This window comes from Varroa destructor, unplaced genomic scaffold, assembly GCF_002443255.2.
Source record: "Varroa destructor unplaced genomic scaffold, Vdes_3.0 BEIS01000001.1, whole genome shotgun sequence".
Classification (NCBI taxonomy): Eukaryota; Metazoa; Arthropoda; class Arachnida; order Mesostigmata; family Varroidae; genus Varroa; species Varroa destructor.
The window spans coordinates 58,102,462-58,128,462 of NW_019211454.1; the positions used below are offsets into that span (position 1 = coordinate 58,102,462).

General features: G+C 43.8%; 1 protein-coding gene across 3 annotated transcripts in view; it reads left to right on the top strand.

The window, feature by feature from the left end:
* Window positions 1–24,999, top strand: part of LOC111242972 (paired box protein Pax-6-like) — a 27,662-nt gene extending 2,663 nt beyond the window's left edge. Inside the window, exons 2-5 of one of the 3 annotated variants that reach the window (XM_022787945.2) lie at window positions 4,606–5,158; window positions 18,287–18,535; window positions 19,081–19,293; window positions 23,298–24,999. In XM_022787945.2, coding sequence (XP_022643680.1) covers window positions 4,639–5,158; window positions 18,287–18,535; window positions 19,081–19,293; window positions 23,298–24,277 — 1,962 coding nt within the window. In that variant the 5' untranslated portion in view covers window positions 4,606–4,638 and the 3' untranslated portion in view covers window positions 24,278–24,999. Of the gene's footprint in view, window positions 1–4,605; window positions 5,159–17,505; window positions 18,065–18,286; window positions 18,536–19,080; window positions 19,294–23,297 lie in introns of those variants that run through there. The other 2 variants (XM_086976688.1, XM_086976687.1) reach the window with 2 other exon arrangements.
* Window positions 25,000–26,001: the final 1,002 nt, after the last annotated feature.

The window sequence follows — 26,001 nt, forward strand, 5'->3', positions numbered from 1 at the left end:
ATATAATGTATAATCTTAATAATCATCATAAATTACCACCGGCAGATCGTGCAAAGTGAAATAAAGCATAGTTTTACACAAGAACTGCTCCATAGACCATCATTACTACTTCACCCATATATCATAGTTACAGATTTCGTTAACATCCGGTATCAAATGCGGCCGATCTTTACGTCAGTTTGGCGATGACATGTACAACGACAGAAAGGATGAAAAAACTACGGTGTTCGATGCTGTTATATAAGCATTCCCTCCGAAAAGCGGTATCAAAACTACCAGTCATCTCTCCCACTTATCACGTTCGTATGTCTTGTTCGGAAGTCGAAAAACTCCTTGCATCAGGCCGCCTTACTGATTCGACCTGTCCTCCATTCTGTTGAATACGACGATGTGGCCTATCTGTTCTACTTGACAGGACTCTTTCGCTGTGTTGCGCTTCGTTACTATCGTTTTATTGTGGACGGGCCTTTAATTTCAGTCGGCTTCATTCGTCCTAGTTGTCGCCCTCATGTTTGGCCTGTACGTATGTTATCCTCGTAGCGCTTTGCACCAGGATCCCGATCTCGTTGACCGGGTCAAAGAGAGGGGCGGTCGCACTGACCCTTATCATTGTGTAACGTACTGTCTTTTGTGGTTTGCTTGTCGAATGCGGACTGACTCCTGTGAGGGTGCCATAGTCTCGCACAGTGGCAGTATTCTGACGGCTGTGGCACCAACGGCAGTGGAGGCTAGATGACCAGTCGTGATTTGTCATTCAAAACGAAACCCTCAAAACGGAACCCGCTACTTGCTCTTTACCTTGTGACTCCGTGTCTATCTGCGTTGAGTTGACAGTCTCGCACAAACGCGTACTAGCCTCGAGCGCACGATAAACATCTTCTAGTGCCCAGGACACGCCAGGCTTCGACCCGTTTGCGTGGCCCCTTCGTCCGTATCCATCATCCTTCCCCGTTAGGGCTAGCGTTCGAGTAGTCTCGAGAGTCGAGTGCTCCTCCGTACCACTCCGTGGCATTTACTGTTAACTGTGAACGGAATTGGCGAAAATGATGTCGACCTCGACAACAGCTTCAGGTTGTCGGCGACAAGAACAGCAGCAGCAGCAGCAGCAGCAGAAACGACCCACGGATTCGTGCGGCTGGGCCTCAGCTGCCTGCCTGGTTTCACGTACCTCCCCTAAAGTGACCCTGACTCGTTCCAAAGTCCAATCTCGGCAAAATCTTCCCTATCGATCGGCGTTGTTCGCCAGCAGTGTCACAACGCCAAGCTGTGTGGCAATGTAAGTAATTCTTGGCTACTGTATTTGTCACAGGCATAGGCCTACTTCAGGCCTTGACTCTGGTCCGTTTTTTGCTCCTCGCCCTCCGCTTTGCCGATAACGATGTTTAGTTAATTTACATTTATTTGAACATCGAGCGCTATGACGGACAACAGCAGTGACAACATCAGCAGCAGAAATGGCAATTATGTCTGAATATGATACGTTTAATAGGTTGGGATACTCTTTGGCATAGGGAGCCACGTGTTATTATGTTCGTATATACGCATAATGCATAAATTAGTGAAGCACTGCCTTGGAAGGCAACTAAGCCACGGCTAGATCTTCAAATCATCATTTGTCAAACGATTCAAGAAAATTGTTGAAAAATTTATTTACACCTACTTCTAAGCAAAAATAATTCGGGTACAATCACGCTGCTAGCGTACACGACCATAGAGTTCTATGAAACGACGGAAACTGTAGGACAGTTTCCGTCGTTTCGTAGAAACGCTAGCAGCGATCCTCAAATTCACCCAGTTCAAGCACTTTTGACATTTACGGCCAAACCCATTCTTAAGGGCATCGTCGAGCCCAGTTAAAGTTCACCTCGCCGTTAACTTACGGCGACGATTAAATCGAACATACGGCTATTTTGGAAAACAAGCGTATGTTAATAAGCGACTATACCTTCACATATCGTCTTAATAGATAATTGTCTGTATGTGGGAATTTGGCAAAATACTCGTATGTCAATTAACAGCTACTTACTGATTACGATGTATTTATATTGTATTGTTTTGTATAAACAAACGGGTAAAGGAAACGCGTTGTTTGGTAACCAAGCTAACTATAAACTCAAGCGAGCAGAATGTGTATGAATGTTTTGCACTTTGTTTAATCTTGAAGTGTTCCTGTCTCGATTACCGCACATACGCGATCCTTAACACACTAACTATAGACTTCGCCTTTTAACCGACGCCACATCCATTACCGCAATCAGGATACAAACAAAAGCAAACAATTAAGCAGAAATCGACGTACGGAGACCTGGGCACAGTGGAAAAGATATGACGAAAAAGGGATCATCCACAAAAGCCGCCTAAGTAAAAAAAAACTATAAGGGATTTAATTTACGGCTGGTTTACGCTTCTCCATGGCAGTACTACTCTCAAACGCCAATAATCAGCTTCATTCCATTTGAATATTCCGGGTCGCCATTATGGGTCGGGCATCTTATCGGAAAACATGCCATATCACAGCTACTATTATTATTATTATTATTATTATTATCAAGGATCCAGAAGAAGATTACCGCCGAAGAGTCAATCGCCTGACCCCTATATTAGCGATCTTCTACTGGTTCGTGCGTACATAGCACGTTCGGTGTGCGTCCACGCTTGGGCACCCGGTTACAGCTACGGGCAGCGGTACGGTACAATGGTGAATTGTACGCAATATTGACACAAAAGGTTAAACTCCTAGCGTCAAAAAGCGACGCAGTTAGCAACGGCGGCACGAGATGAACTTGAATCAAACACAAGAGGACTATAAAGAATGAAAAATACGGACCCAAAACGAACCCAAGTGAACGGACAATTGTTTTCTAAAGCCCAACCTGATAACCTATCACGTTTTCGGTTATTCGCCACTAGTAGATATTCTTCCATAATTGTGTATAGTAGCCGCCCGTTGCTACATACATGTGCCATGACATGAATCCGGTGGCGTATGGGACACGGTGTGAATATGTGCACGTCTCGTTGACGTTAGTAATACCGTCGACAAACAGGAGAAACGCCCAGCGAAGCATCATCGTTCGGCACAGCTCTAGCTTTGTTTATCTGGAGGAAAAGAAAGAAGTATCTCCCCGTGAGACGCGAACGTGGCTTGACTGCCGATGCGTTCATGACGGTTACTTTAGGCCGTCGGCGTATCGGCCGAAGCGGGCAATCGAGGTCCTTCCGAAGCCGCTTAAGATGCTCCGATGACGGTAGCGATAATGGCTACTACAACAAAATATGTATATATGCATTAAATGTGTGAACGTCGTATGTATGAATATAATTAAATTATAGGTGAACAAACGGTTGTATCGAACGGTTAGTCGAGAAAACATGTGACAATAGCGTTAAAGGACCCAACGACTCCGGGCCAGGCCAGGCCAGGCCGGGCCGGGCCGCCCGGCTGGTTGATACCTGAATGCAAACTGAGCTAACCAATCACGATCGATGCGAAGATGGCAGCAACAGTAACAACAATTCCGAAAATCTGACAGCACTTACTAGAATGAGGCTACATTATTGACAGGGACACGCAAACATACAGGATCAGAGAAATCATTTAAAGTCGCTATAGAAGCAGCGTCGACAGCAGAGTTTCTTTATATTGTGTTCGCAGTGACGACGCCAGCGGCGACGATAACTGCGGCATTAGTCCTAATGAATCAAATGGAATTAACGGTGATCTGACCGACTCGATTGGCCGTGTCGGTCTCTCGTTCGCGCTCGATCGGAGAGCCATACCCATTTATATCGGACATTTACATACATTGACGACGTAGCCGATTCTGGTACCGCCACAGGGGAAAGCAACCGTTGTAAATATCTGTTTGTTCTGGCCGTGAGCGCGTGTCCGGGTGGCTTATCAAACTGTAACAGCGTTAGCAACAAATTCGGAGCGAATTTCACCGGCGAACTATTACTACCGTCATTATTCTACGACTACCATTACGAATTAATATTAAATATCTGTGTCTGATTTACCGAAAATCGAATTAGTAGCAGCCGGTGAAGCTTTGCAGAAGAAGCATGGGAAAGGTCTTCGCGTGCTGAAGATGACAAAGCCCGCGCTCATCTCGGTGACTTTCAGATCCGATCGCTGTTTTTTTCCAAACTAAAATTTGGCATTTCTGGAAAATCATACGATGCTGCGCATATGAAGGTTATCGTCTGTTTTGGCTGATTTCTTTTTTCTCTTATTACGCTCAACGCGACTTGTGAATAAATGAGTCAAATTTAATAAGGTATAATAAACAAAATTTGTATTTCGAAATCAACAAATATGTAGGTGACAACAGAATTCCGCGGATGTTGCGCTCCATTGCGTGAAGAAAGCTTGATTGATTCTGATTATTATTACGGGTCGTTCTAACGACGTGCACGGGTTCCTGTGTAGTAGTTCACCTATACGAACCCAGCTGATAAACGTTGAGCTAGTGAGGCATCAGTAGTCAAATGCAATTTTCTTAACAATAAATAACCACTAAGATTTTCTTGTAAAGGTTATCGTTTCGTTCATGTACCGTCTGATATGATTATACTAACGAAAACCATCTGATTTTTTTCTAGTTTACTACTTCCAGGATATCATCAGCGGGCGCAATGGATCTAACAACATCACTAGACAAGACCACGTCTGCAACTCCTGTTAAGGATGAGCCAATCGTCATAAATGACGACGGTCTGCAAGCCAACAATAAGAAGCCTGAGGACACTACAGCCAACAGCACCTCGATAGGTTCCGCTGGGCCTGATAAACAAACGGGCACCTCTGATCGTAAATCCCACTGCTCCTTAGGCAAAGCGACTTCCTTAAACAGTTCATCGTCGAGAGCTTCCAGCGCTCCCATTTTTAGCCAAGGGCCCGCCCATCTCTCAAATAACCGCAGCCCAGCAACAAACGACGGTAGCAACTCGACGCCCGAAGAAATGGCGTTATCGCCATTAGAAGTAACGGGACCAACAGCTTCAATCGGTTCCCCCACAGAACATGGTAAACTAAGGTCTTCATCACAACATAGCTCAGAGGGGGCAAGCAAACTTCAGAAAGCAGCGTCCTCTTACCTTGACAGCTTGACATCACTGACCCCGTCTCTTATTTCGACACCCGCTGTGGGTTTTGGTAAGCATTTATCTGTTCGCTTCTTACTTACCTGATCTGCTTTGCTAACAGAGGATAAAAATGTAACGCGTGAACATACGTATATTCTCCTAGGCCTCTGTGTGTGGTTAAAATATGAACTATTTGGTGTTGTATTATGTCACGTCCATGTTCACTTTTATACTGAAATGTATGATGGTAAGTCTTCCATTACCTAAATAGTATTAATCACAGGTCACCCTTTTACCTGGTATATTTAACTCTTGCATTCGTTGTAAGCCTAAAAGACACACCACCGGAACCAATGCTTGACTTAGGCACCCGTTTGCAACAAATAGTACTCTTTTTCACGTAAATACAATTTATCGCTAAAATGATATTCAAAGCCATCTGTAGAAAAAATGTACTCCAGATTGTCAAAACAGGTAAAATCATATAGACATGTATCATGTCTGTGCACTGACCTTCGACACGTATCCAAGATCAAGCGTAAATCCTAAGACTCAAGATCCTCGTTGAACAGGTCAAGAGGGAATCGAGCAGACCGAGCTGAAGGAATAGAAGGCTGAAAGCAGTCATCGTCACTGCTGCAAAAAGCAGCAAAGTAACAAGGCGTTGACGACTGCATGCGTGCGCGTGTGCGTGCGTCCATACCGACGTTTATATGATGACAGGTGAACAGGTAGACATCGACGTCGGGATGGCGACGGGGGCAATGACTGAAGCTTAGCGAAAGCTTGAACGAGAGAGGAGGGGTTTGATTTATCTAACAACAACAGAAGCAGCGTTACTTTGCACTGGCTGAAAGGGATGTTAGCATCGATGGCGGAGATGCAGTGACAATTCAGGCAAGGTCCTGAATGCTAACAGTGTGACCGCATTGAGGATCGTTACACTCATAGTCGTACGGTTGCCCCTAGCTCTATAATGGTGCTCCAGTCGAATTAATGGGGGTGAGGTGCTCCGCCGATGCTACTGTGTCAGGCAAAAAAAGAAACGAGTGGACGAGCACGCGACGCGTAAGCGACAAAGACAAGCACATGCACGCGCACACGTACATACAAGAAAGCAGAACAAATAGCCATAACAGCGACAAAGAAATAGAAGAGAACTAAATCAAGTGAGAGCAGCGGTGACGTCGACGGAAGACGTGGCAAAAATCACGGACCTTGCGCCTGCTCAGCTAAATGGACGTGCGTAAATAGTGACGATTCTGTTGACGACCAGCGTAGATCGTTCGTAAATCCCTAAACGAAGGCGACGATTGAAAAAGCAGAAGAATCGGGATACAGAAAACGAAGTCAAGACGGATCCCAGCGCCGTCTGTGTTAACGCCGATGGGGACCACACTAACAACGGCGGTGATGACTGAACCGAAAGGGTCACAAAGTCAGAGAATCAATTTACGCCCCAGATCTTCAAAACAGCAACCAACTTAGCAATTGAGCCAATAACTGCACTGGTTGACCGCTGCATTGATTGTCCGACCCAACTGGGATCTTGGCCATTTGATAAATGCTGTCGGCTCTCCATCTGCTTATCCGCCGGAGCGCAGTTCATCGTATTAAAAACACACGCTCTCACATATTTACTATATATTGATAAAGAAGCAGGGGGAGCTGTTGCGCTGGCTTGATGCTCGCTTTTGACTTCATTTTATTAAGATTAAATTCCTATCGAATCCCCGCTGGCGTCGGATGGCTATTGCTTGTGAGTGTCGAACCTTGCCTTTGTCAAGTGTCAAGGATAAAGAGATGGTGAAGCAGAGGGCAGAGCAGCTATCGAGCATTGGCCTAAGTGTTATGACCACCATTGCTTGCTTCCATCTGCTTTACGAAGTACTGGTACGTGTAGCGATGGAACGGATCGACCGCGTCGACGGCGCTCCATGTATCGCAAAACTGACGTAATAAGAATGAAATCACTACGAAGAGCCACTGCGTATGTCGGTGACAAAGTAAACCAATCTGTTTTCATCGCCGTTGCTCTTACTATTTCTGATGCAGACGACGACGACGACGACGACGACTATTCATAGGTAATCTCAAAGCAGTGAATTATCGTATCGTTAGCTCGTTGGCTTTCCGCAACAAATAAAGTTCTTGCTATCGATTGAGTGCTGATGAGGGAGAGTTGAACTTCGTCCCATGGAGGCCTCAATTGAAACTTCAATTCAAAGTCAGATAATGCTTGTGACATACTTGTACGTATTAGAGGTGGTAGAAGAGTCGGCAATGGTTGAAGGTTATATCTTTTTTTTTTTTTTTCGATTAAGACAGTTAACACTGCTGTTTGTCGTACGAGCACTTCTCCAATGACTGTAGCTATTGGTGAAGATAGATAGCGCATTGGGTAAGTCAATTTCATTTACATGCGCGATGCCATTAAACCATTTGTGTACGGTCTTTGGACAGAATCCTCTTTAGCTTCATCTACATCAGCAGCCGCTACGGTGAACGTGTTCGTGTCAGAAATTCAGATCTACAAATCCGTCCGTGGTTCACTCAATTATTGAGACGTGTACACGAAGCGTCAACAGCAACCTACGCTATAGGCGGCAAATTGTTGTGGCCATAGACAGGCCACGTTTGTTTAGGTTTACTTAGGCTGACAACGATAGCGTCGGTAAAGGCCACAACCCTTCACAAAAGATATTTGCTCATTCGTACGTATGAAATACGAATTTCCTACGGGTGAATTGTATAGGGTCGTCCGTTTTGCTATACTTGTCGAAAGTCTAAAATACGGATCTAGTTAGCTATCAGATCAAGTATTTGCAATCTAGAAGGTATATGTATATAGGCCACAAACCCGGGCATAAGGCTCTATCACCATTTGCTTAGTGCCCGTTAAGTTCTATTTCTGCTTTCCTTCGTTTGCATAGCCGCAGTAGCGGTAGCAGCAGCAGCAACAACAACAACAACAGCAAGTCTCGTTCGCGTATCTTTACGGGTATTTCTTTGTATCCTAACTCGTATCTGTTGGATGGTCGTTTCGGCAGTGCTTTCGAATAGGAAACTAACTGTCTATGCGTTTAAATTCGGCGATCCGCCACCGAACGAGCTCATGAACACAAAGATTAGCAGCGACGCCGTTTTAGTAAAGCTTCAGACCGTTAAACCGAATGTTCGGACATCAGACTCAGTCAAAAAACGAGTTCTCCAACCTTTTACTCAGAGTAGCAATTAAATGACGACGAAGCCTGAACAAGACGATCTGATTGTGGTGCTTTCTTACCGACACAGATGAGGTTTGGCGGCAATTGATGGGTCGAAAAGGAGCAAACAGAGCCGACAAATTTGCTAACGCTATGTCGAAGGGTCATCCCCCACAGCGTCAAGGACCGTTTCGGCACAGCTGACGTGGGATGTCGATCACTTATGTGTTACACTGGCCCTGACGTTATATGGGACTTTATTTAGGACTTTTATAGATCAGCCGTTGATATAAGCGAGGTGTTTATTTGGATCGAGACAGGCAAATTTGAAGAGAGGTGTTTAAGCCAGTATTACAGTATCGATTATACGATCAGCATAGCCTTTCCTTCTGGCGAGGAAAATCCCCTTTGAAGCTTCATAGTTGCGAGATATTTAATTTTATGGCAAAGATCTACTTCATGAGAAACCCCTTCTCGAGGCGATCTCAACGGGCATATTCTAGAAACGAGCTACTACTGATGAAGAAGGGCTAAAGTCCGCTGTGTTGTTTTGATGCAGAATAGCACCTCGAATCCTTCAGACAAGGCCTATAGCCCACTTATTTGGATGCTTTCGAAGTGCCTAAATGAAGTCTTAATGGAATTCGAAACTGAATCAGTGGTCAAATATAGTACAACAACTCTCAGATATAGTTGCTGGCGTACCGGCAGTTGTGTAGTTTGAAGTTCAATGCTCGCTTGTGACTACGTAAAATCATTGGAGTTGCTAGTTTTTTTAACTTACCATGCAGCTACATTCAATCCTCAATCCTTCCGTTTCTACTTTTCACAACGTGCCTCAGACGTAACTGCTCTTGTGCAGAATATTCGCGTGTAACTATTTGACGCTCTTCTACAACAAAAAACTTCGCTAACTCGCGCTAAACCAAGGAACCCATTTTGGCTTGTGGTAGAACCAGGTCCCACAAAGATCTAACAGTTTCTAGTTGGCATTGTAGTACTGCATTTGCTTGACGTCCAACACACAGTTCTTCTAACTCGTAGAAGATTATTTGTAAGTTATAAAATCTGATAAAGATACATTCGGTTTATGATAGATTACTATGCAAATGGCACACTTCGTCTCCGAAAACGCTATTCGAATCGGTTTACCCCTGCCATCAATTAGTGCTAAAATCTAACCCGTTTGTTTATTCTCTCTGGGCTGATATATGCTTAAATGAACCTCACAGCCTCTTTTTGCCTAAAAGGAAGGCGGAAGCGGAGAATAGTTAGTCCCCCTCCGTACGTGAAACTGCAATCCTCCCCATTTCTCCTGCAGGAAAAATTGCTCATAGACCGATCTAGTGAATCACTTAAGCAGTGCACAGGGCTTCTTTTTCGTTGCGCACTTTAACGATCCGCTTAACGACCCAGTCGCTCAGCAGATTTGTCGCCGTCACCACAATTACTATTCCGTCTCTATCGGCCTCCAGTTGTACCCTAAAACCAATCGGGATGTAGCAACAGCAATAGCGTTGGCTCTCTCTTTATGGGATGCTACCTGAGAGTGTGGACACTTCAAGCCGAAAACGAACTTCAAAGAGGTCTTGAGCCACTCTTTCGGTTCGAGTTCAGCGGCAGTTGTCAAAAATAAACTTCGTGGCACCTACCTAACGCGTACAGATACGCGTGCTCACATGCAGACGGCCAAACGTTTTACCAACGCCAAAGGGAAAAAGCAAGAAGTAAAAAGCTATGAAACATAATGACTGTATTAATGGTGTATCAGTCTGGTGACTCACTTAGTGGTGACTTGTCGGAGAAGCAGTGGTTGGGTTGTAATTGCTAAGGCGCCATGCGGCGATGACTAACTAGTTAACCAGGATTGAGCCATCGATTGTGGGGCCATACGAGCAGCGCGCTCACACAAGTAAATGCTAATTTCAATTGCGTCAGCCGACGATACCACAGGGCCGTTCATCCAGTGCATTCGGACTCTTTTCGCATTTACTACATTCGGTTCGTGGCGGACCTATGTCTTTTGTGCACAATCTCCGGCTCGCGAGAGCCTGGTCCTATTGCTGGGTCGTTTCACCTTCCTGCTGCTTTTACGGTTTCGATTAGCCAAAATTTACGTCCTTAGTGGGTCGATTGACAGCCAATTGGATCGTTTTTCTCTTCTGTTCAAGTTCGGCCTACAGACGGCCTGCACGGATCGTTGATAATCTCGATCATTGGCCATTTGTGAACGCTGATCTCAGCCTGTCGTAGACGCTGTAGCAGAAATCTGAGATGCGGTGAAACTGTCATCTTTTTCTCTCTAAACTTTACCGCCACCACTGTGCATGGAGAGCAAGCAATAGCAGGTACCATCCTCCTTGTATTATCTCTGAAGTTAATTATGACATTACAATCATTTTAAAAGAACCCGACGGCGAGAGCTGTGCAAAAATGATCCGCGAAAGGTTAACACCAAGGCGTGGAATTTCGAAGGTCGGACCTAGTGCATTGCTTACCTAAATCGTAAATTTTAGATTAACAGCATTTGATATACTGTCAAATATATATACGGCATAAAAGTAATGTACTGCACAGTCTGCTGAAGTCCCTTAACGAGCCGATATCCTATCGAACATAGCCTTGACAACAAGGTAGGTTCAACGCAATTGGTCTCCAACCAATAAGCGTTGATGATGAAGATTTTGTCTTCGATTGAAGCGTGCCATATGCCATGCTTTGAATGCGGTATGCAGCTAAGTGGATTCATGAAGAATTTTCTGCCTGACCTGGCTATTACGTTCAGCACAGGAGTTTGCCCTGCGGACAGGGTCCAAGGACGTTCTTATTGAGTATGGTCATATCACTTAGCTATATAATCAACGTAGGCCACCTGCCTTTGAAATGCGCGGTAGTTCCAAAGCTATCAGATAATTGAATCAAGTAAACAAAAGGGCAGGAGACGACGGCATTAAAGTACCGATTCGATCGGTAACTAGGCAGACTGCTAGGGCAATACGGAAGGCAAATGAACAGTACCATTTCGTACGACACGCTAACCCACTAATCTACTCTCTAACTATCTATATTTGCAAAAACAGTTTTGATAGGTACTTTTGTAAAGATATGGTTTACTACGTTCACCTATATTTACAACTTAGCACATAATTATCAGTAGTGTTCGAACTGCTACTGATCGTTCCTTATAAAAAATTACGTTATAATGAATCTACATGCGAAGGGTTTCGTAACAAAGATGAAAAATCAATTTTCAAATAGTTTTATAGATGTAAAAGTAACTATATATTTGTAGTCAGCGGGCTGACTCAGTGATCTGACTCCGGTGAATTGCTCGTAACGATACCCACGCCATTCAGCTTTATTATATTTGCAAAAAAGAAGGGCTCACTAATAAGCAAAGTCCACGCGCGAGGCTTTTTCATTGCAATCTGGCACACACAATCACAAAGGCAACATTCATTGATTACCATTTGTACTTCGTCTGGTGGCTTCCGACCGCTATTTTTGACCGTCTGTTTAATGCGTACGGCTTCGAATTTATTCAGTATCGCCCGAAACTCGATTCGGTCCATGGAAGTCTCGGAAACGCTTACCGATGATAGCTGGCGGTGCATTCTCGAAACGTTTGAAGATAAGTTGATTCGGTCGATTTGATCAGAGAACTTCACTCGAACGTCGACGAAAGACCAACTTGAACTTTCTTGAGGGTAACCAATCTTATATTTACGTTCACTACGACGGTAACGACGATGGCGTCACTGGGCGTTCTTAGTGTCATTCCAAGTTATGGATAGCTATGGCTGCGCAAATAATTTTGCCAATAAATATGTTCGTACATAACGTAAATTCATCGTTTTCAACAATAACATCCCTGTCAGCTAGGACCCATCGATGCGGTTCTAACATCGTTTACCAAATGTTTTGCCTTGCTGAAATCTCTGACCGGCAATGCGTAGGAGTAAGTTCATCTTACTATATATGTCTATTTTGCTTTGTTTATATGAGCTTACCTTCCGTTCCATCATCAAAAGATTTTTCCTTTTTTTTAAACTTTAATGAACGAACGAGCAGTGCAGGCCGATCAAGGAAGTCGAAGATTATGCCGAACATGTGCTACTGTATATATATATCTGTAGTACTATCATTATTTAGAGATGATCGTTAGCAACCTAGTAGGGACTATCGTTAAGGTGATTTCTGCTAGGACCGAAAACGACATATCAAACGGTCGATAACAATGTGATTGCATAATCTTTCGTTCGGCACTTGTTTCTCTCCAGCAGCGCTGATCGCTGGGCGGCAATAAATTTGAAAATTGGCCAATTTTATTGTTGATGGCTTGTAGCAGACAACCAAAGCCTTTTTTCAGCCGATCGATTTATGCGTTTTGTGTCTGAGCTCTCAGATTTGCAACAGTTCTTTCTACTTTGTTCAAGTTTCTGCCAGCGCCAGCTCTGCGGTTTCCGCTGTTTCGTTGCACGTGGTCATCTATTCATGGTGTATGTGCATACGTCGATGGGAAATTGTGTGCGGTCTTCAGGCAAATCGGTTACCAGCCCAGTGGCAAGAGTGATAGACCTCGGAGGTCCCGGACATGGACGGGACTTGAAGCAGCCAAAATCGTTAAATCGTCAGTGAAACGATCTGCTGTCCTTCTAAAACTTCATAGATCAATTTCCGCGACTCCCTGTTTTATTCACCGAAATTGCTTGGACGGTAACAAAAAAAAAATTACATTGAATATAGTGGGAAGATCTATTCTAATATAAACTAGTAGAAACGATAAGGGTATGTAGGAAGCCGTGAAAAATGTATTGAAGAGGTAACGCTTCCGAAAGCGAAATCGTTGAGGAGGTGCTAAACGGAAAACAGATAGTTGCTCGTTTTGAATATCTTTTAGTCACGGTGTGCGATGATACTAATTAAGCTTGGTACTTGACACGTAGTTTCAGACCTGAAACAGTGAGTCTAAGAAAATACGTGCGCATAAGGGATATCTGAATGATAGAGTCAAGCTTTTGCTAGCCATCACTCTGACTGTGAATACTTTGGATCCGTTTATATATTCGACTGCTAGCTCAGGCTTGAATATTGGTACTCGGTTGCACGTGTCCTTCTACTGTTAATAATAATAACGTCCTTAGGCATCATTTGATCCAAATAGCATTTGTGATCCCGTACGTTATTATCTAATGTTAAAGTCGTTTATATAATCTATCTTGCAGTCATCTGCTAACTGCAAGGTATGGTCCGGTCAGTACCGCAACTGCTTTGTATATTACTATATTTTGGTTCCGTCACATGAGAGGTTATGCCATACCGACTAGATAATATCTAACTAGTCGGCATGCCATTAAGTTAAATTAGTAACTTGTTTGGTAACGTAACTGCTAGTGCGAATGATAACTCGATTGAAAAAAAAAACTTCTAGACCCGTGACAAGTCACGTTTCATGTCCATTCGATGTTTACAGCCTACAACTGGTTATAGTCGAAGTAGTTGATCGACTGTGGCCGTCCGTACTAGCTAGCCTCTCCGGTCATCACGGATTTCCCATGATGCAGGCAACACCAAGAGTCTGATTCGATCCGAGTATCAGCGCCGGATCATTCGCTTGCTGATCTGTCAGCTAACTGGGTTTCAACAGCGACAACCCTCCCTTAATGCCGTATCCGATAATCGCTCACGAGTTTGACCGTTGCTCACGGAACATTTTAGCTTCACTCTGACCAGAGCTGCTTAATCATGATCTGTCCCTTGTATCGCTATTACCGGGGGATGATTAGCGGTGTATTGACGTGTGCGTATGTTAACGATGCGGCCACTGGTGTCGAAGCATATCATCGCTCTATCACATACATTACTTCTTCGTCTACCCTCAATAGGGAGGATAAGGAAAATGTTCTTCACTGTTGCACAGGTGACAACGCTGCGGCAATAGTAGAAGTACTGATATGGTTTATGTGCTTGTCCATCCATTGATGCGCGAATCTGTATGCGTGCCTATATCTAACTTAGCTGAATACTTGATCCCGTTCTAGCAATGACAGTCGCGGAGCCCAGCTAATGATGCAAGAGCGAAATACGCGCCGCAGTGAAGATACATACACACACACACACGCGCACATAAACCTCTATTCCATTCAGGATACGTTCAAGTAACGTCCTTGTAGTTATTCGATGTCGCAAAAAGTAAAAGGATGCTCAGATAAAGTTGGGAGATAAAAATCAGGAATAGCTCCATGCTGATAAAGGTGGCACTGCTACAAGCAGTCGTCGGCAGATCCCATGTCCAATCCACACCATTACCTCCGGAGCAAATGTACGTCCCGATAAAAGATCATTCCTGGTTATGGATGGCATCAGACGGAAACTGAACCAAGGCGTTCAACTGAAAAAGGATGCGCAGCATAAAAAAATCTCATATATATAATTTAGTTTATAATTGGTTGATTCTACTCATATGGTCGTATATGACGCATTACACAGCCCAGACCCACTGACGCGACATACCGCTATAGCTTCTCAGGGAAATCACCCAGATACAAAGAACTGTTTCAGCGCATCCGAGGTCTGCTGCAGTCCACTTCGACACGGCGCTTCTATGCCGTATAGCATTCGGGTAGTATCTGAACAAAAGGAACTGTGTCATGCATACTGGCCACTCTCTTGAAAGAAGCATGTCCGTGCAAGAAACAGTGAGATTTTAACAGAGAACTGTAGCAAACTTCTCTCTCGGAGATTTCGAGGCCGCGTCTATTCCAGTTAAACCCACACGTGTTGAGCAACGTTCGATACCGATGACGCATATAACCCGTAACAATACAACACGTTAGTTTCCATGATTATTACCACCATTGTCAACTGTATTGCCACAGTCGTTATCGTCGCATTTACTGCCGTTGCTGTCTCCGATATAGGTGCCTATTGCTCGCTGAGTATCTTCACAGGGTCTCTGTTACAAGACAGCCGCATGCTGCTACTTACCGGTCAGGGTGCCTAACGTTTATATATATGCGAGAAGGACGAAGACAGCAGCATGATGATAATAATAATAATAATGAGAAATGGGCGGAGAAAAGAAGCGATGGGCGCTTGTCAATCCACAACTAATCGATCATCCGTCCCGTCGCTCCTCCACACAATGGCGCCGGTATCATTAACGCGACTACACTCATAGACCCTAACGACAAAGATTGAGAAAACCGAAATCAGTCGACAGAAGAAGAAGCAGCTATGGCAACAACTAAGAAGATTTGACAAACCTAGTTCGTTATCGTTTATGGTTCGATACCGGTTTTTTTACCAGTGGAAAAGGTGTAGGTTTGTCAAAAGAAAACGTTTAGCGAGGGAGCGTCTGTATTAGTATTTATTATTATTGTGCGTTCTACGTAATTTCACGGATATATTAAATATGTACTAAAATTCAACGTTCTCTAATCGCATTGAGGCATGTGTTCTAGCGGACTTTAGAGCCACTCTTTCAATGTCCGTCTTCGTTATAGTGGTCTTTTGTAGCGGTATCCATTAGGAGTTCTAACATTTCGAGCCAGTCATTGCCTCGAAACCGATAATCAGCAGCGATGAAGAGCGACACGCGGGCTACCTAAATTTACTATATCGTCGATGAATTTCAAAAATTGGCTTTATCATAATCATTTACGGCAATGCATCCATCAAAGTGAAGCGAGATACAACCATTACAGGTACCGGGTGATATTAAATATGTCTCATCTAAGTTTGTATGTGGTTATACTTATTGGAGAGGATGTACCTGCGACCGAGACAAACTTTCATGATTGACAATTTCACCGGGTACATATTTTAATCGTACTCTCGAGTTCTGTGTTTTACCAATTCCTTATTTGCTCCGTGGAAAAGGCGTTTACGTAAAATTTCGATGATTGAAGGTCTAGTGCGACTGGACTGCTAAAGGCCGAACAGACCAAATGTAATCAAGGTCTCACTGGCGCATTGACAAGCGCGCTCCTTAAGGGGTCGTGCTTTCGTCCATCTTGAGTCTGGATGTATCTGTTAAAAGGCTGAAACCTTAAAAGAAGGCGCCGCACCCCTTGATTCACACGGAGATAGCACGGAGACGGGACAAAGCGTTAGCGCAGGCGCAAAAACCTTTTGACGCATAGAATTTATTTATCCTGCCGCTCGTTCGTGAAGACCGCTATTTTTGCGTCAGGCTAGTAACGCAACAAGCTGCAGATAATAAAAACGACGCTGTGTCACTTTCTAAAGAAGAAAGCTTCCCTTAACAGGTAATTTGTTGGTGCACGCAACGCCCGCGCTTGGCTACTTGGCCGGCTTGGTTGGCGACCTCGACGATTAAGTAATATTCCATGCTGACAGGCTGACAAATTTCGATCCTTAAAGCTATATGGGCCTGCTTAGATCGATACTGTGTTGGTATCCACTAATGCTTCTATACTGGTTAGGTAGACGAAAAAAAAGGAAACAGTGACACGCAAGGACGCAACGTTACCGTCATACGGCGAAAGAAATGGCATTTTACCTCAGTCTCAATTATTACTATAATTGTACAGCTTGAACAAGCGAAAAATGTCTTTTGTCGAGATAAAAAGAGTTACATAGCTAGTTTTATACATAGTTACATATGGCGTTTGTAAAGCTTTACTATGTGTGATAGAATATCTGAAAATTTTGCTAGGAAACCAGAACGTGTCAGTTTGATGTACAAATACGTCGTAGGTTCTCTCGAACTGTGTGTAAGTTGCCAAATCATTTTTAAAAATTATCTGCTTGAGCTTGTGTGTCTGCTATTATTACGTATTCAATTCCATGGTAAATTCACGGGTGTCTTTTCGCCGTGAAAATAGCTAGTTATAGCCCTCCTTAAGTCATGATGAATAGACGATATTTGCTGTCTTCTCGTGTCGGGCTGTCGCAGTTCCGTCTGACAGGTTAAGTGTACCTTGAATCAACGCGTATTGCCTCTATTTTGAGTAAATATAGCTAGTCGCCGTGAGATCCATCGAGTGTACACCCGTAATATATCAATCGCGATCGTTAGCTGCTACTTACTCAAGGCTGATGCAGCTATTGCCGCAGCTACGTAAGTAGGTTACACCCTATTCTCAGGCCCGTTCTCAGGTATGTGGTGCCCATATGATTAGCGGTAGCAAACATCAGTAAACAGCACGAGTTCGGCACGAGCTCGGCACGAGACGCCACAACGTTCTCTGTATCCACACGGTGTGCATTGCCGTCGCATACATTGTTAGGTATAACCTGCCAGACACAGCACAAGAAGCGCGTGATAACACAGAGAGAAAAGAACCTGCTGTCATTCATCGCCACCGACGTTTCGCTGCAGTCGCGCTGCTACCCCTATATCTACCAACAACTACCCACTTCCTTTGCCTCCGCCCCATTAAGAGCTACAGAATACCGAGTCATGCGAATCGATACTGTTTTTATAAATTGTTCTAGTGGTCCAGCTATGTGTTCATATGGCTCGGGAAAGGTACTCGATTAGCGGATTTCTCGCAATCGAGGCGTCCTCTGACTTTCACAGCCAGTCACTAGGCCTCAGCCCGTATACTAGTAGAAATTTTCGTATTTAGTTCAGCAATGTGTGTCACCCTGATACACGCCAAACGAATGAGTAAACGCTTCGGCCAATCTTCGACACTCAATGGCTGTGAGTTGAACTGTTATGCATGGGCATGGCTATATGAAACCAACGGCCAGATGTAGCTGGTTGAGGGAGTTAGCTCAGAATGTCAACTTTTTGACAGGTAACGATTTGCTAGCAATTGCTAAATGTTGGTATCGTTTAGAGCTTCAGTTGAGGCAAGACACGTTATCAACATGCGCAGTATTCCGTTTGGCGCTAATCTGTCTCGCTGTATTTGAAAATAATGAGAAAGGCTGTGTACACCTTATTATAGATTGTAACACTCTGCGCGAAGGACATCGTAGGTGTTTTGAAAGTTATTTTGCTGTTATTTGATTTACAGGTTCTCAGGCCGCATTATGGCCGAGCCTCGCCGGGAGTTTCTTGCATCCCTTGGTCGCATCACAGTTAGGAATTGATCTGGCGCAACTTGCGGGCCTGGGCGCAAGTGGCGGTCCAAGTTCGTTGGATGGCCTGGCTGGAAATTATTATACTTCAGAACTCACTGGTCTTATCCAACGTTCTTCACAACATAGTACAAATGGAGTAGTACCGCAGCATCTGATGACAGAAAAGGGACGCGACTCTGGCGGTATGTAACTTATACTACTAACTACACGCGCATTCACTAATTCGAACTTCGAATACAAACATTTATCTTTACCTATAAAGTTCTGTTAATTGGGGGAATCAGATAGAAACGCTTAACCACTAGATGGAGTGTCATGTTCGACGAAAGCTGAATATGAGGCTTGAGGTGTGCCAGTCATCAATCGAAGGTTCGATCAAATCTAAGTTCAGAAAGCATACCATAATTCCGATACAAGAAATTAACGAAATGCTAGTTTGCTATAGGAAACGGTCGAGCAACTTTATCATGGTTAATGCCGAAATATACTGAGCTGCGTATCTGATGGGTTTTTAGATCTCTGATTTTCTCTAGATTGCACAAGAAAGCTCCGTCTAATTTCCGATCGAAACAATTTGGGCCCGATTGTGTCCCTTGGTGACTATATTCGTACGTATGTTTTCTACTATACGCGAGTATCAGTTGCGCTTGTCGGCGTGTTTGCAAACGCTGCGCTAATTTACATTGAATACTACTATGAATACTTTTTTTTATATCTGACGTTCCAGAATCGGCATTAGTTAGCAATGCCGCGAAGTCCAGTCAGTGCTCCAAAAGTTCGTCGCAATGTCAACAGCTGGGACTTGCAAGTCATCGGGGCGTGATTGGTGGGTCGAAACCTAAGGTGGCTACCCCTCAGGTAGTAGCCAAAATTGAGTCCTATAAAAAAGAAAATCCAACTATATTCGCATGGGAAATCCGTGAACGACTTATCGCTGATGGTAAGCAAAGGAACAACATTGTATAAATATATTAGCGCACTGACAATTTAACTTGTGAACCAAAGAAGTTACTAGCGAGCAATTTCTTAAACTGTGTCGTGATCAAAATAGGTATATAGTAGAAAAATAGGTAAAGTGCTAATTTTCTTTACAGTGATCAGAACTTCCAAATACCGATACTCGAAGGAACGATCACTTTTCCGTGTTTTTTTTTTTTTTTTCTTTAATACGATTATTCCTCTGACCTTGTCTTGTTTGAAACAGTTAGAATAGGCGCTTTTTTGCAGTCCACGAAGCTAACTTCCTTGTGAATTGAACTAATCACCGAAGTTTCATCAGCAAGATACCAAATTTGAGAAAAACTTCGATACTACTAGATACTACGATAAGCTAGAATCAACTGGTATAAGCTTCATCTACCAATAATGTCAGCGTTCTATTTGTAAGCGTTACTGAGAGGTTGCTTGATGTTTTTTTTTCGAGACGGCGTAAACATTCCTAAGGCTTGAATGCTATCATCAGAGAATGGTGACATTACATCAAGCAGTCATTAGCGTCAAGTAAATTTGAACGCAGATGGGGATCTTCATAGTCGGTGGCGGATACCGTTCGACGCGGCTTTGTGTATCAATATATGGCTCACGCTTTCCTCCTCAGTTTATCTACCTCGGATTGACCAAGGGTGTAAGCTGGCACTATTTATGCACAGCAAATAATAAAATAAAATACGTCGAAGCAACGCTGGGTTAGGCTTTGAATATCAACGGGGCAAATGGGGTGGAATTAAAAAAAAAAAAGGTTAATAAAGTACCTGATACTGTAAGATTATAGAACCTCATTTGTTCTACGTAGAAGACATGTAACATATAGAATGCGTGCTGTTTCACACTACAAGGAAATTTCTTTGTTATTGTAAATAGTTATTCGATGGCGCCCGGACTAGGTTGTCTGCAATCACCAGCCTAACCTATGAGATTCTGAGGGCAGTCTCAGATATTTTCAAAATTGTCCACCCTTTTCGAACTCCAGCTTCGCTCGGTTGTTTGATGAAAACATTCACATAATTTTTTTGTTTACCACGGACTTTTGAAGATATCTAAGATTCTTCCGATGATTCCACGGTCTAGTTAACCGTCATCCAGTTTCAACCTTATCGTTCAAAAACTATCTATCTTCAGACCACTCTTCGCCTATAGACGCAACAATAGTTGGCGCATACAAATATGTACACAGAGCGTTAGAGAATCCCCATTTATTCAGCAAGTTTCTAAATTCGTCTCACCTTCAGCGCCGGAACGAGAGAGAGATGAAGACCACGGAATAGTGTTTTGAGCCCATACGCGTTGGCATCTATGTTTTTTTCTTTGTTATTTAGAACGATAACGAGGCGCGCATCGTAGCTCCAACGCGATTCTATAGTTGGCAGCAGCAAAAAGGTGTTGACTTGTTTGGTAATTCCCAGCCTTTTGTTATCTAGGGATGCGCAATGTTCTTCGTGTTTCTTAGAGCGCCCATTGTTATTGGGGCTTATGAGTGCTGTGGGGAGTGGCCACGGGGCCGTTTTTCTGGGCTGTCAAGCCAGAGTTGGTTGCTCTTGAATTAGCGTGGCCAGAGAGTAGTAGTCTGCCCGCTTCGTTGCCAGTAGTGACCAGTTGGGCAGCCGCATTGCTGCTCTCGAGCGGTCTTCGGCTAATTGCGCGGGTGCGGTGGTGAGGCTGTGTACGTCTGTCGGTTTCGCCGCCGACAAATGAAAGGCACACAAAAAAAGCGGTCTATCGGCTGAGCAGCAGCTGAGTGGGGTGTTAATCGCCATGTTGTTTGAGTGTGTACGTATGCATGTGTACGCTCGTGCGTATAACTTCATATTAGTATCTCTGTCTATAAGCAGTAAGCTGGGCGCGAATATCAACTCTGGTATTCGCGACTTCGGTGGAGTAAATACAGAAGGGGAGCGCGCTTCAGCTGAGGCTAACATCGCGTTACAGGGAACACTTCTCCCTACTATTTGCGACACAAGTAAGATACTGAATTACAATTGTCGCTAACGTCACAACTACCCTGCTTGCTCTCGTTGCCCGGCAGCGTGCGGGGCTAATCACGAGCCACCACGTATCCACTTATAATATGCACGATACTTCGGCACATCAAAATACGCCACGCATGATCCAGTCGGCCCGTTTCCCAATTAGCTCATGAAAAAGCCTGAGCAGCGAGGGTTGGTGCGGCGGGAAGAACGGAATACAAAGGGACCTGTGACGCTCCTATGGATTAACGAAAGGTTCGCCATTAACGCTACCATTGCCAACAAAAAGTCATGATACTAATGAAAAAATCCCTTCTTTCTGAGGGAGCAGAAAAATAAGGCACTGTTTTAGACGGATTGCGAAAGCTCACAGCAATGTCAGCAGGAGAATTATTACACTGGCTGTTATTTTCGTTCTGATGTTGTGTTGTTGTTGATTATAACGATGGCGCTATGATAACGACGACGGCAAAAAAAAAAAGTGGCAAGGGTAGTAAAATAGAAAATGAAAAGTCTACAGAGCGTCCAGGACGCGTTTAAGAGATATATGATGTGGCGTCGTCCCCACCCCTTCGGTGAGAAGTGGTTGAGGTGGCTTAACGCTTTGAGTAAATTTCTGCTTGGCGCAACAGGTCAAATACTACTACTACTACTACTACTAGTAGTAGTAGTAGTAGTAGTAGTAGTAGCAGCAGTAGTAGTAGTAGTAGTAGTAGTAGTAGCAGTAGTAGTAGTAGTAGTAGTAGTAGTAGTAGTAGTAGCAGTAGTAGTAGTAGTAGCAGTAGTAGTAGTAATAGTAGTAGTAGTAGTAGTAGTAATAGTGGTGCTACCACTAACCGTATCTACGTCTAATTCATTGGTAAAACACCGATCTGCCCACTTCACGATCATCACGTGGACGGTGATGAAACCCGCTCGATCCTGGCTGGCTTTTCCGCTGCCACGCGCGGTAACACCGAGTTAGGATAGCTAATTTTCACCTGCGTATCTGTGTAAAGCCTAAACGGTACCTTTACATTGTATTGTTTGGATCTCAACAAAACTGCGTACTGAGCCAATAGTCAGGTATACTATTTTGATTCCGCTTTATTCTAAATAGAGCAATACAGTTATGTCGCCTAATGATTAAGTTGTCAGCTATAAGTCGTTTAGCTAGATGAAGATCTTTGTCAATATAACGCAAGATGAATTGTTCCTTTGAAGTTTTGTCAACTAATTCAGCTCAGCAAAGGTAGCTGTACCATTAGTAAGACCATTTTGCTGTAATTGTGAGGTGGTACCCGAATAGAAAATTGACATTTAAAAATGAAGAGCATAGGATCATTATTCAGATCGTGCTTCGTACGGAGGTATTTTGTCAGTCGTATGAAAACGCACAGCGCGTAAAAGCTGGCTGTCAATGTATTGAGAGGCCCGCGTCGCGAGGGGTATCTCAGTACTTAATTCGGTAGCTTCAGACAAACTCTGTTAACCTTGTCGATTCATCGGCTCGAAGTCGTTTACCCAGTATGACTCAGTGTGAAAAAAAGAAGCTGCCGCACTTGAACACTATGAAACGACGTAATGCTTTAATTAGATTAGTCTCCTCCATGAGGGCTTGGCCTTTCAGGCGACAATGAAAATTTGCTATACGGACGAAAGGACCTCATTATCGGTGCGGTAAGATAACTGTCTGTGAAATATCGCCATGCCGAAACTATGCCGCGAACTTGTATCAAAATAATAAAGAGGAGAATTTTTTGTTCATGATTTGTCACTGGCGACGCCATGAATAAGGCACATTCTTCATCGTTTCTACATTGACACGCTCGTCACAGTCGAGTAAGGAATACTATTTTGATCTGTGTCCTTCGACCAACACTAATCAGTTTAAATCGTTGACATGTTTTTTCATTGCTAAGCTCAGCTTAAGACTATCAGTAGAAAATATTTTAACTTATGTTAAAAAAATTTACCATCGACCCTCCGTCTCTTATTTCAGATGTCTGCACCAACAGCACAGCCCCTTCCGTCAGCTCCATTAACCGCATTCTGCGCAATCGGGCCGCTGAGAGGGCAGCCGCGGAGTTCGCTCGCGCGGCAGGGTACGGAGTTGGAGGAACCGGCGCTCTAGGAGGCGGGGTTGGTGGCATGCCTCTTGGAGCCTTGGCACACGCTCAGTCTAGTGTAAAGATAGCGGGGCATATGCACACGGTGATTTTAGGACCGAAAAACGACTCAGCTCCATCACCTCCGCATATTTGGTCACCTGCGCTCATACAAGCGGCACCTCATGGGAATCACCACGACACAGATCGTCTAAACCATTTCAAAACACTAACAGACAGCGGCGATCGAGCTAGCGGAGACGAATCAAATGGTGAATCGGATGACACTGACCGTCCCAAGTTCCGCCGTAATCGGACAACCTTCAGTACAGAACAACTGGAAATGTTAGAAGAGGAATTCGAAAGAACCCACTATCCATGCGTTGATACTCGGGAACGCCTTGCAACGAAGACCGGCTTGTCTGAAGCGCGCGTGCAGGTTTGGTTCTCGAACAGACGAGCGAAGTGGCGCCGTCATCAGCGAATGCATTCATTTGGTCGTGCATCTTCGCCGCCTTTATCTTCAAACGGCCATCGAAGCGCAGATTCGTCTTTGGCAGATTCGCCCACTCCCACGTCGCCTACAGCGCCATTTATCGAAAGTCATGCTCCGGCCGACAAAAGCCTCAGTCACCCGTTCTCGATCAATAACGTATTAATGCACTTGAGCGCAGCTCAGGCCGCTGCTCAGGAAGCCGCTACCTCGAATTTGCAATCCCTTATTGTGAATCCGTTTGCCGCTGCAGCTGCTGCGACGGATGCCGCCATGCGAGACGTTATAGGACCTATCCATCATCTATCAGCATTCACGAGACCCGTTCAGAAGCATCCTGTCGCTGGAGGTGGGGCCGAGCGCCACGTTGGAGATCCTTAGTCCTCAATGCTTGATTATAGGCTAGCTTTTTTATTACTGGTTCAACATCCTGTAACATTATCTATTGTGAACCAAGGGCTTTGAGTGCGGCATGTAACCTTTCTTTGCATGAGAGTTAACCATAGTTAATAGGAAAATTGGCTACTGATCATGTATGTTACATCCTAGATACTATTTAACTATAATATTAGCACGCGGCAGTGGAACAGGAAATTGGTAGGACTAGTTTGCATCTGGTACAATACAATATTTGTACCGCGGAATTTACCGTGAATTGTGCCTTAAAGCTTCCAAGTACCCAGAGTGAGCTATATATAAGGTAAACGAATTATGTAGGTCGTACTATACTCATATGATTCCGAAATGTTATTGCTTGGCAAAGGAACGGTAATATCTAAAGCGTGAAAATTATTTAACGGATTAGGCCAATACCGCATGCTGTATGTATGTAGTAAATGATATATATATATATATATATATATATATTAACTTTTAATTATTTATTTTCTATGGAAAAAATAGAGCTAGTGTTTATCTTTTATTGCTTGCTTATTTATTGATGAATGTTGAGAGGGTTAGTTGTGATTATGGCCTAATCTAGAAGTAGTGTAAATATGTACTTTATCTTACGAGGTTTATTATATACTAAATAAGAATGTGAATTATAGCACACGTAAGCGTACTTTGAGATTATATAATAAAACCATTGTTTATAACCTTGAGATTTGGTTCTAAAGGAAAAGTTTGTTTCGATCCTATTAGGGCTAATTGCGCATTGGAGGCCGCACTAGCTCACACATACTTGAGATTATTAGGTACACAGTGATGAATGACAAGCGGTCCTGGCCATTACCTATAACAAGGAAGTGTTCCGTAAAATCCTAAAAAAAAACGAAAGAGTCTTTGATTCATCAGCTATACATGTTGTAGCATATATGGATATTTTTTGGTTCAATTCTTAAGGAACCTGGACCAGCGATCCAAGCAAATCGAAAATCATGGATGTGACCGACGCAGAATATGTAAAAGGTGTATTTCCTGATTTTTTTTATTTGACGACATAAGAGATGCTACAGGTAACGGAATGCACTAAATGAACAGGCGTTTTTAACGACGAAGGGCAAACAAACACGAAGCAGTTGGGAAGCTGTGGATGCGTGTTGAAGCCCGCTTCAGGCCCTCCTTAACTAATCCGTAACCTGCATATTGGTCTTTTTTCTGAGGAACGGAAAACCTCGAAAAAAACTGCTTGAGATGGTGTGCATACAAAAAAAATAAGGTGAAAAAAGATACGTAAAAAATACCAAGTTAGTGTCACTTCGGTCGCACGCCAGTGGCTCTTCCTTCAGACCGCTTATAATTTGCCACCTACTATGCTGCACATCATTACAGGTGGCTCGATATAATAGCGTACCTTGGCGATGTTTTAATACCTTTATTCCTGCTAATACATATGCAAATCCAAATGATCATTTTCGTTAAGAAAGACCCTAAATTACCCCCAGATTGCATATCGACATCCCATAAATTGATGGGGCTACTTACAAGGAACAGTATATTAGTAACAATAAGCCACAACGACGTTGGGACAAACGCGTTCACTTTGCAACAATGCCCATTATCGCCTCTGTGACGCAAGGGTTAGGTGACGTATTACACACAATTGTCCCCCTTACCCCCAACCGGATTTCCTGGTTTTGTCCCCGTTGGCAATAGCTCAACCA